This window comes from Echinops telfairi, unplaced genomic scaffold, assembly GCF_000313985.2.
Source record: "Echinops telfairi isolate 266 unplaced genomic scaffold, ASM31398v2 ScPeMD7_7412;HRSCAF=8450, whole genome shotgun sequence".
In the NCBI taxonomy this organism is placed as follows: domain Eukaryota; kingdom Metazoa; phylum Chordata; class Mammalia; order Afrosoricida; family Tenrecidae; genus Echinops; species Echinops telfairi.
Genome location: NW_022111312.1, coordinates 11,606,470 through 11,620,403, shown reverse-complemented (window position 1 = coordinate 11,620,403; position 13,934 = coordinate 11,606,470). Strand labels below are relative to the sequence as shown.

The window sequence follows — 13,934 nt, the reverse complement described above, 5'->3', positions numbered from 1 at the left end:
ACACACACACACACACACACACACACACACACACACACGAAGATACTGCCATGTGTCTTTAGCACCAACCAGGCTAAATAAGTTATAAAGCAGCATGTTTCCAGGAATATAAATTGTCTTTTTTTTCCCCCCTTCCAAATGTTGGTAATACAGGCAGCCCTGTAATACTTTCCAATAAGGGCTACTCTCGTCAACCCCTTTTTTCTAGGAGGTCTGTATCAATAGAGTCTTGCTTCATCAGTCTTGGCCTTCTTAGTCCTTCATTAAAATGTGTTTTACACTGGAATCAAGTTTAGCATGCTAAATTAAACTTCTAATACTGGCAGGAGTCCAATCACATTTTACACGAGGAAACAAAGGTTCAGAAAGAGGCAATAATTTGCTTAAGATCTCCTTATTTGATAAAGGGCCAAGATATAACTTCAGAACCCTAATGATTTTTTAAATCAAGTTTGTTGAGGTACAATTTACATACAGTCAAATGACCCTTTTTAGTATATAACAACAATTCTTGATAAACGTGTCATATAATCATCACCAAAAGCAAGATACAGATATCTCTCTCACACACACACAGACACACACACACACACACACACACACACACGTCACTCACTCACTCACCCAGTCACTCTTAAATTCCTCTGGTCCTTGTAATGTCCACTGGAGCCAGAGAGCCAGGGGAGAGCTTTCAACAGAATCATGATGTGATCTTACTTCATTCACAAGGATCATCCTGTTTGCTATCTGGAGATCAAACTTGGGAATGTGGAAAGATGGAATCAGGAAAGAGTGATATGGGAGAGTGACAATGATGGTTTAGGACAGGGCAGTCAGGTGGAGAGGTGACAAGTGCAGAAAGCAATGTCAGAAACGAAGTGATGTCACTATAAAACAGAACAGAGCCATTGCTACTCGGTGGCGCAGGACTAATTTGAACGAGTATTTAATGTTGAGTGGGCAATCCAAATTAGTGCACTTCAAAAGGTAAGGGAGGGGTATGTGCAGTTCAAAAAGTATACTCAAAACTTTTGTTTTGGAAAATTTGAAACAAAAATATTTGAGGAAGGATAGAGCTAATATACACATTTAGATGTAAACCCATATATGAAGCAGGAAAGGGAACTATTTGGGCCCCATCACCTCATCGAAGTCTCCTCTCACAATATGAACATCACCGGCCAGCGTCTTGAGATAGTCGTAGCTCTCTTTGGTGCAAAGGTTTCCTGTGCAGAGAATGTGCTGAATCTTTCCCGGAACCAGCAGTTTCTTGAATTTAGCTGGCAGACTGTTGCAGCGGTGGGGGATGTGCAGATCTCCTAATACCAGCACCAACTTGAAAGTGCCAAGTGAGATAACAGATAATGTTCAACAGGATGTCAAAATATGACCCACACTATGCCGAGGTAGTTACACGTCCACATCATCCTTTGATCACTCCCCCTTTTATAGTAAACTTCTCAGAGATTCCAGAACTCAAGAGAGAACAGAAGTTATCTGTGCCATTCCTGTCGTGACCACTGCAACAAGCAAACTGAGCACACATACTCTGTTCTAAATCCGTCTTTTTTTTCCTTGGTCAGATAGTTGTGCATAAACAATAGTTTGTCATTCTCTTTAGCAAGAACAAAATCAAGCATTCTAAAAGGATTCCGTTAACTGAAACCAAACCCACTGCCATCGAGTTGATTCTGATGCATACTGACACTTTAGGACAGGATAGAACTGCTCCACAGATTTTAAATCTTTACAGAAGCAGACAGGTTTCTTCTGTACATGGCTGGTGGGTTTAAATTGTCAAGCTTTCAGTTAACAGGATTCATTTAGAGAATTAAAAAATACTGTGAATAAAAAAAAAATTCAGGATGAAAATATACTACTGGGCCCTATGAGATTTGGTATCTTGGAAAACTGATAGTCTGTTTCTTATTTCTGCAGTTATAATGCAAAACTTCATAAAAACTCCAGGAACACAGAGGGTATTGTTAAATATGTATGTATGTCTAAAGAGCTTACTTGATAATTTGTATTTATTAGTCTGACACTGCAGAAATAGCCAAAAAATGGCATTATTTGTTCAGTAAACTATTACCACCACCATCACCCCCCCCTCAAAAAAAACCTAATAACCATTTATGACAGAGGGACTAAATATGTGCTTCTGGTTTATAGTCTTTGATACCTGTTCAGTATTAACAGTCCTCACTCTGCCTCATTTTTATCGCCTGGGTTAAAAGGCCCATGTATCCTCAGTGTATGTCTCAAATTAAAAACAAAACAAAAAACTCAGTTTTATAACCTTTCATGGGTACAGAGCTTTTTTTTTTTTTTAAGAGTATTCTTAAAAGAAGGGTCAGCTAACTGATGAATTTTAGCAGGTAGATGGTTCAGAGGTGTAACATCACCTTGGATGGCATACATTTTACTTAAAAATATAAAAGAAAAAACAATCTATAAAGTTTCTTAAGATCCGACATATATTATTTAAATTAGGCATTTAACTGAATGAATATTGTCAAAGGGTTATTTAAATGCTGTCTACCAAAGGGCAACCCAAACCAATTTTTTCATGTTTATTAGCAGCAAAACCTCAGTTCTATAAAAGGGTATTTTCTTATATGAAAAACTTACTGTCATCGAGTCAGTACTGATTCACTGCAACCCTACACGGGGTTTCTGAAGCAGATAGATAGCTTCAACTTTCTTGCTTGAAGCAGCTGTGGGTTTGGACCACTAACCTTGCAGTTAATACCCTAACACCTAACCCTTAGCACCACCAGGACACCAGGCCCTAACTACATTTGAAGAAGGCATGACTGTTTCCTCAAAGGATCAGAGAAAACAAAATATCTACAACAGAAAACAAATTTGCCACCGAAAACTTTGCAAATTGAAATGAATCAAAAATAAAAGGTGTGAAATGACAGTGATTAACTAAAACAAGTTTGCTTCACTTGGCAACAAAAATCAAAATGAGCACAGAGGACAGAGTGTTATAAAGACAGCGTCAACGCTGGGTTACAGAATAAGCACCCTTTCAAGGAAAATGTGAAATGGGCTTCTTCTTTAATAAGACTGGGTAGTTCTGTGACACCTGCTCAGTGTCCCATGCAGATCTTACTGGGTATAACCCCTAGTGGGTACACCAATAAGAACTGCCATGACACTTTCCTCCTTGCTGGTAATCAATACAAGACTACCTGGATATAGAAAAATCTTCATTGAGCTGGGACGGGTCCCTTCAGAAATGGATTGAGGGACATAGTTAATGTGGAGAGTTGGTTTTTTGGGGGGAAAAAAGGTAAAACACTGATTTGTATATTAAAGAAAACAAACTCATGAAAGGGTAAATTTCCATTTAAAACCAAAAACTACCACCACCACCAAAACTGTTGCTATCAAGTTGATTTCGACTTGACAGCAACCATATCTCTATACCGTGGAGTGGTTAGTAGGCTCAGACCACTGACATTTTAGCTAGCAGCCAAATGTCACCAGGGCTCCACAGATATCTGAAAATGTTTGGGACTAATAATGACCGGGCCAGTCAATCTGAACGTGCTAGAAAGAACATTAGGAAAACATGGCACACTATAAGAATTATCTAAATTCTATTTAGGCTATGGATCATCACCATGTGTAACAAAACAATTAGCCTAAAATTGTATGCATGACCACACAAATGATTCAAAAATAGTAAATGTTCTTATTAGAACAGAATTCTTTGTTTCCAGTAGGGGCCAAGTTATAGGGGAAACAAATGGTATTACTTTAAAGCATATCCTTGTTCCAAATCTAACACACTCTGACAGGTCAGGTTCAGGATAGATTGTGTTTTATTTTTTTAATAACAAAAGATCCTAGAAATGGCAGTCTTGTTAAATTCAATAAGTAACCAACACAACCAAAGCATGGGAATTTGGCTTTTTTGGAAGACCTTAAAAGGGTAAGAAACCCAGTTATCAGCCACCCAGCCACCACTGTTAGTAGGAGCTAAGAGAAGAAACTTACTCTGTGCCCAGCCTTAGTGGAATGGAGAAGTTGATTGCAGACAGGGGATGAAAAATAAAAAGGGTGAAACATGACCAATGTTAAAAAGCAACAAAAGGAACCAACAACAACATAAAAAAGAACCTTTATCCAAATAAAAATGCAGACAATTGTTAATGATTTTTAAGTGTTATGAAAGAAAATGTTAAAAATCAGCTTTGCTCAAATAATAACAAATGAACAATTTGCTGTAATTTTAGAGACACATACACAGGTATTAAAATTTTTTGCCTTGTTAGATTTTTCTTTTAGCATTTTTCTTGTTCTTCATCTTAACTCCCATCTTTTTTGTTCCCTGTTCTATTTAGACTTTTCCATAAAAATCAGAAAATTTCACCAGTAATAGCTTAAACGAAGGCTGACATTTTCTGGATTCATAGGATCTAGTCATCCCTCAGATATTTTTATTTTAATTATCTTATGTTCAAAATTCTAGCAGTTGGTTGCGCAACTCTTTTAAGATTTAAACCACCAAATTGTATAGTATGTGAATTATATGTCAGTAAAACTGTTTAAAAATTTTTAGCAGTTGGAAAATGCTGCTGCAGGTAGGTCACTGTTTTTTACAGAGGATCTAACACAGCTCAGTGAATACATGATCGAGTAAAGAAACTGCCAACTGAAGATGCTCAAACAAAACCCACAGTTAATTCCAACTCATAGCAACCCTACTGGACAGAGAATTGCCTCTTTGGGTTTCCCAGTCTGTAGTCTTTATGGGAGCTGACAGTCTCATCTTTCTCCTTCGAGGCAACTGGTAGAATCGAACTGCTGACCTTAAGGTTTACAGCCCAATGCATAACCCACCGTTTCACCAAGGCTCCTTATTGAAAAGGCAGAGATAGTAAAAACAAACACCCTTTTTTACCAACTAGAATTGGGCCTTCCACATACCCAAATCTGCCATCCACAAACTGGATATTTTATACTAAGTTTTGAAAGTCTGTGGGGTCCTTTGTCAAACGATGTTTCTAATCATAAAATAATTGCTGCGACTGACTTCTGTACAATTCCTTCACATAACACTATGACCTGTATGTAAAGTGTGTTCACCTCTCAAAACCTGAATCACAGGTCAGGCCTTCACAGGGATAACTGTTTCCAAAGGAAACCCAAATGTGACAATGCATTTGCTGCCCCCAACAAATGGGAAGTTACTGCACAGTTATCCTGTAAATATGAACAGCTATTTCAAATCTGTCTAAGTCCCAAATGCCTCTATGGCTTCTTTGTTGGCTCCACAGTGACAGGTGGGCAGGGTTAACGACAGAGGGTGTCTGTCTAGAAGCAAAAACCACACGTGGGATTAAAGCTTTCATACTGTTAAAGAAGTGATAATAGCACAAGCCATTTATCTTTGGCTATTTCTTCTATAAGCCACTTCTTGAAAGGGCAATGTTAGTCGCGGAATCCTGACAATCTTAAACATGCAATCGATGCCTATGAAAGAGAGAAGTCCCTTTACAATGAACCTTATTAAAATTAATACTAAATTCATCAGGGCTCTTTCTGAAACAGTTCTCTTTTTTCCTGGGGTGGGGTGGGGTGGGAGGTGGGGCTCAAGAGCAGCCAGAAAATCTGACAGCAGCTAGGGGCCCCCTCCGGGTACAGGGGTAATGGCCTCAGGGAAGTAAAGCGCCTCAAATTAACCCTTGGTGCAAAGATTGGCCCTCTCCCCATCAGAACGTGCACGCTCACAAACATTGCCAAGCAATTTCAGGGAGTTCACAGGCGAGGAAAGAATCCTAGTCTCTGAGTCGCAGTCTCCAGGAAAAGAAAAAAAAGATATTCGATTTTAATTGCCTAATCCAGTCCTCTGAGGGCACACCACGCAGTTCAACAGCGGGTTAGCAGGTTATTTGAGGGGCAAAGGGGAGTTCGTTTTTTATCCGCTTTCCCCGGAGGCCGACTTAAAAACAAGTGGGGAATTCTGCGCGCTACTTCTCGTTTTGCACGCGGACTACGTGGCGGCGTGGGGGTGGGCAGCAGCACCCCGGCCAGCAGCAGCAGCAGCGGGGCGTGCTGTCGGCCAGGAAGAAGCTGGGGAACATCTGGAGACGGAAGAACATGCTCCTTTCCTGAAGCACAGGCCCAAGGCCTGCCCCGACTGGGTGTGCGCGTCTCGTGACAAACTGAGCCGCGAGCGGGGGCCCTCTCCACTGGGACGCCCTCCGGCCCGGCCCCGGGGGCGGCGAGGCGCGGCCAGGGCGAGAGGCCGAGAGAGGTAGCCGCTCCCATTCCTCCTGCGGCCTCTTCCAGGCCGGCCAGGGCCGCGCCGGCCAAGGCGTCCGCGCCCGCCCCAGCCCTCGCCCAGAGCGTCTCCGCGGCGCCGATCGGCGCAGCCCCTCGGCCGAGAGACGGGCCTCGGTGGCTGCCTCCGCCGCCCTCACCATCCTGTCACCAGGCTCCGTTCAGTCACAGCAGCCGCCGCCACCCTCTTCCTCTCAGGCTCTCTGACGCCCCGCCTACCTCGTCCACAACCAATGAAACGCGACGTCGGGCTGGCGACGGCCTTACGGTGGCCCACACGGGTCTAACCCCGTCGGGAAGCGTAGTTGCGTTTTAGGAATTGGAGGCTGAGTAGCGAGAGAGAGGGATGAGATCTCGAAGCTTCGGACAACATCCGGGCACCTGGGGCCGGCCGTCGAGCTGAGGCGCATCTATCGCCTGGCTTTTTAGGCCCTGCAGCCATGCTGAAATGCGAAATGAACGGTAGTCAGGTGAAAGGTGAAGTGGCCTTTCATACCTTCCTATTTAGAGCGGGGAACTTATCAAGTTCATGGGCGCATCTCCACCTTCTCCCCCCCCCTTCCCACGCCTCTCCCCGACTTCATGCAAATCGACTCGAGACGAAAGAACTGGACACGGTCAATTTTCCCCCTGTAGCTTCTGATGGGTGGATGAAGGCCCATCTGTTTTTATTTATGCAAAAAAATTAAATAAGGGATTGTCCATGAGGGAATGAAGTTGCACCTCGGAGACACGGATTTGGGGTGCAGGCTTCGCAGTGGGGAGTGTTTGGGGAGGAGTTGGGAGGAGCCTAAATCTAACTGGCTCCGTTTTAGTTGCCTGGGCTGTTTAATGGGGAAAACAGCATCTAAGTCACTTGGTGTGGGAATGAAATGGTCAAGAACCCGGTAGTAAACGAGGGTACGGGGTTAGGGATGGACTTAGTGTCGGTATGTACAACAGAAAGAAATACTGTCCGTTCAGGGACTACTATGATTATGCAAATAGAACTTTAGAAATAGAAGATATTCAAGAAATCTTCATAGAGAAGAATATTTCCCGTAGGTTCTCAATCTGTGGGTCGCGACCCCTTTAGGGGGTCGAACGACTGTTTCACAGGGGTCGCCTGATTCATACCAGTGGCAAAATGACAGTGATGAAGTTAGCAACGAAAATAATTTTATGGACGAGAATGATGAGGGAAATGAATGTACAAATGTGCTTTACACAATGGATGGATGTATGGATTGTGATAAGAGTTGTATGAGCCCCTAATAAAATGATTTAAAAAAAAAAGAAAAACGATTAAAAAATAATAATTTTATGGTTGAGGGGTCACCACAACATGAGGAACTGTATGAAAGGGTCGCAGCATTAGGAAGGTTGAGAACCACTGCTATAGACTATAATCTGAAAATGGCCACTGGAAAGCATCGAATGCTATTATGAGCAAGCACAGGGGCGATTTCTCTTCTGCAATGTGTGGCTCAGTTGTCAACCAGTATAATTTTGTATAATTTTTTAGTTTTACTTTTCCCTCCTAGACTGCTAAACCGGTGACAGCAGAGATCGTACCTATTTTAAATAGGACAGCCTTGGAAGCCCTGTGGAGCAGGTTCTACCCTCTGCTTTTAGGGTAGCTCTGTTCAAAATCAACTCATTAGCCACAGTTTGGTTGGGTTTTTTATTTTTCTCAGTGTACAGTCTTAGAGTCCTTGAGTTATTTTTTCCTGTTTTCCCATGGTGTAAACAGTTAATGCACTCAGCTACTAATCAGAAGGTTAGCACTTCAAGGTTAGCACCTGGAGTCACCGTGGAAGAAAGGTCTGACATCTACTCTCTACATATCAGCCAATGAAAACCCTATTGGGGGCAGGGGGCAGGCCCTATGGAGCACAGTTCTACTCTGACACATATAGGGTTGCCATGATTTGGAATCAACTCCACATTTTCCCCTAAATACTTTTCCATGGGTTTATATGGCTGTCCATTTTTATTCCTTCATAGTCTATCACATCTGTTGCTACGTTTCTTTCTTCATAATCATTTAAAAAGCATGAACAGCCCCCTACTAGGTCAGCCCTAGCCTCTCTGACAGGGCACCGATGTGTGTTTGGTGAGAAAGCCTGTTATCTTCTATGCCACTCAGAGTCATCGGTGATGCATGTAATATGTTTGTCCTCACTTTCTTTCCCATAACTTGTTTTGACTTTGTTCCCTGTGAAGTTCATGAAATCCTTCAATCACACACTCCACGTCTGTTTTCACACTTTTGCTTTCTCTTGTTTTGCAAATACATTAAAGCCAAGTTAAAAAATACAGCAGTATGAAAATTAGCTTGCCACAGTATCTCCATTCACCACAGTCAACATACAGGAATGAAGCACTGTGTTGCAGTCTGCAAAGTTTTTGAGTCAGTACTACTATTGGTCTGGTATTCTGTTACAGATGTCTAACTGTATTTCTGGAAAGCAATGTAACAAACAAAATTTGCTTTAAAGCACTCTTTTTTATGCATTGGTCTTGTGTTCTCTGAAAGCTATAGTTGTTCTTCATTTTATTCTTAATAAGAGAGAAATGTAAACACCTTTCTTTTTCTCTGTAGTATTTGGGAAAGCAATCCAAGCTCTATCAAGAATTAGTGATGAATTTTGGCTAGACCCGTCAGAAAATGGTGTAAGTTGCAAACATTATCTCATAGATCATCTCTGAAGGTAAAAGATGTTGAAAGCTTCTTATTCAGACTGACTGTTCTCCAGACAACCCAGCTGTTGCTGTTATGCTTTTCCCTGTTCATCTTTTCTCTCGCATGTTTGAGCACAGTGAGAATCAGGCAGATAAACTGAAGTGATTTAAAGCGGAAGCCACTAATTGGTGGCCCAGAAGCCGCAGGTGGGGCCTACACTGCGTTTGGGATTGTAAAAAAATAGATTTGAAATCATCCCCAACACTTGTAATTTGGGAGAATCCGTTTTAAAAAATCTGGATTTCCTGTTTTTCTTGAAGACCTGACAATCTTGAGCCTGCACTCCCACAAGGAAGCATTTTGCTGAAGTTGAGCAGTAGTTTCTTCCAGACAAAGTAGGAGCATGTCAGTCTGCTCTGCTGCTCTTTTTCTCCATTTGTATGGCCTTTTGCCACTTCATGCTTTTATGTTAACTATGCTATACATAGTTTTATTAAACAACATTACAAAATAAAACATAATATATATCCATATATGTTATACTTGGAAGATTTTAGATTTAATACATATATGTAATGTAGTTTAGATAAGTACATATATGAGCATTTGTGTCCATCTGCAGGTTTAATGCACACTATATAGCACAGGGCATACATTGCGGTTAGGGACCGTGGGGTTGGTTCCAACTCATTAGGACCGTCTATAAAACAGAAATAAACACTGCCCAGTTCTGTGTCATCCTCACAATTGCTGCTGGGTTTGAGCTCACTGCTGCAGCCACGGTGTCAATCCATCTCACCAAAGATCTTCCTCTTTTTTGCTGAGCCTCTACTAAGCAGGATGCCCTTCTCCGGGGACTGGTCCATCCTGTAATGTGTCCAAATTAAGTGTGATGAAGAAAATTTGATGGAACCCAAAAAGTCAACCACTTTGTGGAGGCAAAATGTGGCAGCCTACTTCCAGAAAGATTACAGTGTGGGCAGTTCTACTGTGTCCTGCAGAGCTGCCCTGAGTCAGAATCGCTAGCAATGGGTTTTTTAAACTGTGATGTAGAGTCTCTGGGTGGTGCAAACAGTTAACAGACTGCTCATCAAAACACTGGGGAGTTAAGTTTACCCAGAGGCACCAGTGCAGAAAGTCCTGGAGGTCTAATTATGAAGAATTAGTCATTGAAAATCTTGTGGGATACCTTTCCACTCTGACTCACATGAGAAGGCCAGGAGTTGATACGGACTCAATGGCAACTGGTAACTGTGGTGCGAATCAAAATAGATGCTTTGAAATTATTATTTAAAAGAAGGTAGTTTTCATCTAAATAATCATTATTTTATTCCCCTTACTCCCCACCCCAGCTTGCTCTAAGATCTGTGAATTCTTGTCGATCAGCATATGGATGTATCCTCTTCTCTTCTTTGTATTTTCAACGTTACCAATGGTCATCTCCAGTGGGGATGAATGGCAAAGACCCACCACCACCTTTAAATTGCCAACTGGCAATGAAGGTAAATAGAACTGGCCTTGGTTTTTCTCCTGTTGCGTAAATATGTGTTCTGAAAGACACAATTTCAATTCCGCACCTGGTTTAAATGGCATGCAAGATACATTTGTTCATTGATTCATACTCTTCTTTTGTTCGTTTTCTAGAACTATATATATTTATTGTGTTTTCATCAAAAGTAGGCAAAATTCTCATTCAACAATTTCTACACAAATTATTGAGTGGTATTTGTTATATTCGTCACAAAGTGTGAACATTCTCAGTACTTTTGTTCTGGTTGGTCCATTTCCACTCCTCGTTTCCCTGCCCTCTTACATTCTCATCTTTGTTTTAAAGTGACTTTTGTTTGATCTCAGATAGGTAATTTTTAAAAAATGAACTTGTAGGTAGTTCATTGCTTTTCGCAGCTAATTATTTTCCATTTAACAATTCATACACAAACTGTTTCATGACATCGGTTGCAATCCGTGCAATATGTCAGCGCTCTGCTCTTTCCTCCTGGGCTCCCCATTTCCATGCATTCCATTTCTCTGCCCTTCCATCTTCCTTTCCCTGCCTGGGCATCTATTGTCCTTTTGTTTTCAGACAGTTGACCATCCTCAGAAGCACATTCCTCATGGGTGTTCATTCTCTACATCAAGCTAATATTTGGGAGTGACTTCAGTTCTAAGGTAGAAAGAACTTGGTTCTACATTATCACCCATTCTAACAGGATCCTCTATTGTGTTCCAGGTCAGAGCAATCACCAGTGGTAGCCAGGCACTATCTAGTTCTTCTGGTCTCAGGCTGGAGGCAAGCTGTGGTTCAACAGTCCTTTAGGCTAATTGGTTTTCTTCATTCTCCTTTGCTCTGAGCAGGGAGGAGTCAATGGTTGTCTCTTAGATGGCCACTTGCAAGGGTTTAAAAGCCCAGATGCAGAAGGGAGGGGGAGGGGAAAAAAGGAAAATGAGCTGATTCCGGGAACCCAAGAGGAAAGCAAATTTTGGGAATAATGAGGGCAACAAATGTATAGATGTGCTTTACACAATTGATCTATGTATTGTGATGAATTGTATGAGCCCCAATAAATTGATTAAAAAAAAAAAGCCCAGATGCTACTTAACAAACTAGGATGTAGAACTTGATCTTTGTGAACTCTGTTATGCCAGTTGACCTAGATGGCCCCTTGAGACAATGATCTTCAAGTCCAGTAACTCAGTCCCATGGGATGTTAGTTATGCCTAAGAAGTTTTCATATCTGTGCCCCTTATGTCCTCTGTTATACATAGGAACATACATGCAGCTCATGCATATATGTACATAAAAATATACACACCTATACCTACATATACACTCAGGTGTTGTCCCCTGTGACTTCCCACAACTACTTAGCATACGTATCTACCTATATACCCACTGATAAATTATTGTCATTACTGTTGTTGCATGATTGTATATGTTCGTTTCCATCAGGTTGTTGTCAGGTATTGTCAAGTTGGCTCCAACTCACAGCAATCCTTTAAGTAACAGAACAAAATACTGTCCTGTCCTGTTGCAACCACTGTGTCACTGTCATTCAGTCTTCCTCTTTTTTGTTAACCCTCTCCTTTACCAAGTATGATATCCTTCTCCCGGATTGGTCCCTCCAGATAACATGTCCAAACTACTTGAGACAAAGTGTCGCCATCCTCATTTCTAAGGAGCTCATTCACCATAGCTGTCCATTATTCTTATGTACCTTTCCATGTCTTCCTTGGTCATGTTTTGCTGACTTATTCATCTTATGTGTTGCCTTTTTCTTCACTGGAATTAACACAGTTGTTGTGGGTTACATGTTAGACTGAGAACCATAAGGTCAGCAGTTCAAAACCACCAGCTACTTCTTGGGGAAAAAAATGAAGTTTTCTTCTCCCTCTGCCAAAACTCATAGCCTTGGAAACCCAAGGGAGCAGTTCTAATCTATTCTAGAGGGTCACTATGATTCAGGATCGGTGGCATTGAGCTTGGTGTTTTTTTTAGAAATTGCACACAGAAACAAACATCCTTTGATGGTTACTAAGAGTTTTTTGTTTTGTTTTTTAAGTTTTACAATAGAAAGTTGTTACAATTGAAACTCATATTTGGAGTTATTTTTTTTACCTTATAAAGTGACTGCAGGGCTGTTGTTATTTATTTCTTTAAAACTTTTCCTGCAAATTGGGTGAAAATTTAAAGAGCAGATCATCAAGTTTACCGTCTGCATTTCATCCGCATTTTCTTTCATCTCGCCCATTGCAATTCCCCTGACATAACATCACTGACCCCAATTCCTTCCTGTGTTTTGGTCTCAAGTCCTTCCCAATTCCTGACCCTTCTGAACTTTGTCCTTGGGCTAACGCTGCCCTTTTGATTTCAAATGTTTGATTCTAAAGTATACACACCTCTACCTAGTGTCCTATTCCCCTTATAAGCCTGTCTGTTGTTTGGCTGAAAACTATTCCAAGGAAATGAGTTCATTTCCAGACCGGAAAGGTGGCTAAAGTCCACAGTCTAAAGGTTCCACCAGTCTCTCTCTATCTGACCAGTAGGCCTGGTGCCTTTTACATTTTTTTATTCCACTTTTTCCTACCACTCTACCCCAGACCTCCTTTTAGAATAGTTGGTAGTGGCAGCCAGACACAATCTAGTTTTGCTATTTCTTTTTTTAAAGGAAATAAACCACATTAAGTAAGTGCTGTTCTTCTATGTATTTGTGTTCCAGTCAATTCTGCCCATCTTTAGGTGTCTGAATTCCCTTGAGAGAAACGTAGAGAAGTGCAAAATACTCGCCAAGTCTGATAAATCCCAAGTAGTTATTCAATTCTTCTGTAGATATGGTAAGTACTTTTAAAATTAGGTTAACATACTGTTTTTTTTTCTTAATAGTTTTTTATATTGGAGGATTCAGCACTCAAACTTCATGTCTAACTTTCCAGTCACACTATTACTTAGAATTTGTATAGTTTGTAATGGAACAATAGTAAATACTTGAAAAAAATATAATTTTACCTGTGACCTTAAAGATATCGTAAGATATTTGGTAGTAAATAGTCGATTCCTCTTTTTGACTATTAGAGGCATAAGGTTTGCCTGCATAGACACCAGTTAATTTTTAAATGTCTGTTTTAATTCAAACAATAGTCTGGCTGCTTGGTGTTATTCTTCAAGAATGCTTTGTATGTGTTGACTTAAGCACAAATACTCTTTGGTAAAAACTGAATAAAATAAGACCTACCTATTGAAGAATATGTAGCATAGTCTTTTTTTGTTTTGTTTTTCTTGATAGCATACTCTTTTGAAAGCCTCCTATCAGGCAGATATGAGGGGACATCAGAAAGTTCATGGAAACGTTCCTTTATCTTTTCATTCCATATTCCCACTAACTTTTCAAAACTTCCTCATGGTATCATGTTTGAGACTGAAAAAGGCTTGGGGATGGGCCCACGCCACAGAGCTAGTCAGTCCCAGTCCTTG

At 41.0% G+C, this 13,934-nt stretch overlaps 2 protein-coding genes and 1 non-coding gene across 5 annotated transcripts in view; 1 reads left to right on the top strand and 2 right to left on the bottom strand.

The window, feature by feature from the left end:
* VPS29 (VPS29 retromer complex component) overlaps window positions 1–6,505 on the bottom strand; it is a 9,096-nt gene extending 2,591 nt beyond the window's left edge. The window contains exons 1-3 of one of the 3 annotated variants that reach the window (XM_045296779.1): window positions 6,441–6,486; window positions 4,012–4,023; window positions 1,144–1,335 (exon numbers count right to left, since the gene is read on the bottom strand). In XM_045296779.1, the coding sequence (XP_045152714.1) occupies window positions 1,144–1,335; window positions 4,012–4,023; window positions 6,441–6,443 (207 nt within the window). In that variant the 5' untranslated portion in view covers window positions 6,444–6,486. Of the gene's footprint in view, window positions 1–1,143; window positions 1,336–4,011; window positions 4,747–6,440 lie in introns of those variants that run through there. The other 2 variants (XM_045296780.1, XM_030887465.2) reach the window with 2 other exon arrangements.
* LOC115871957 lies at window positions 137–265 on the bottom strand. The gene has a single exon (XR_004047576.1). It is a non-coding gene; the product is annotated as a small Cajal body-specific RNA 4 (non-coding RNA).
* Window positions 6,506–6,616: 111 nt separating the features above from the next.
* The window catches only part of RAD9B (RAD9 checkpoint clamp component B), a 24,981-nt gene continuing 17,663 nt past the window's right edge, over window positions 6,617–13,934 (top strand). Inside the window, exons 1-4 of the mRNA XM_004709703.3 lie at window positions 6,617–6,777; window positions 8,885–8,955; window positions 10,318–10,467; window positions 13,183–13,297. Of these exons, the coding sequence (XP_004709760.2) occupies window positions 6,741–6,777; window positions 8,885–8,955; window positions 10,318–10,467; window positions 13,183–13,297 (373 nt within the window). The 5' untranslated portion in view covers window positions 6,617–6,740. The remainder of the gene's footprint in view (window positions 6,778–8,884; window positions 8,956–10,317; window positions 10,468–13,182; window positions 13,298–13,934) is intronic.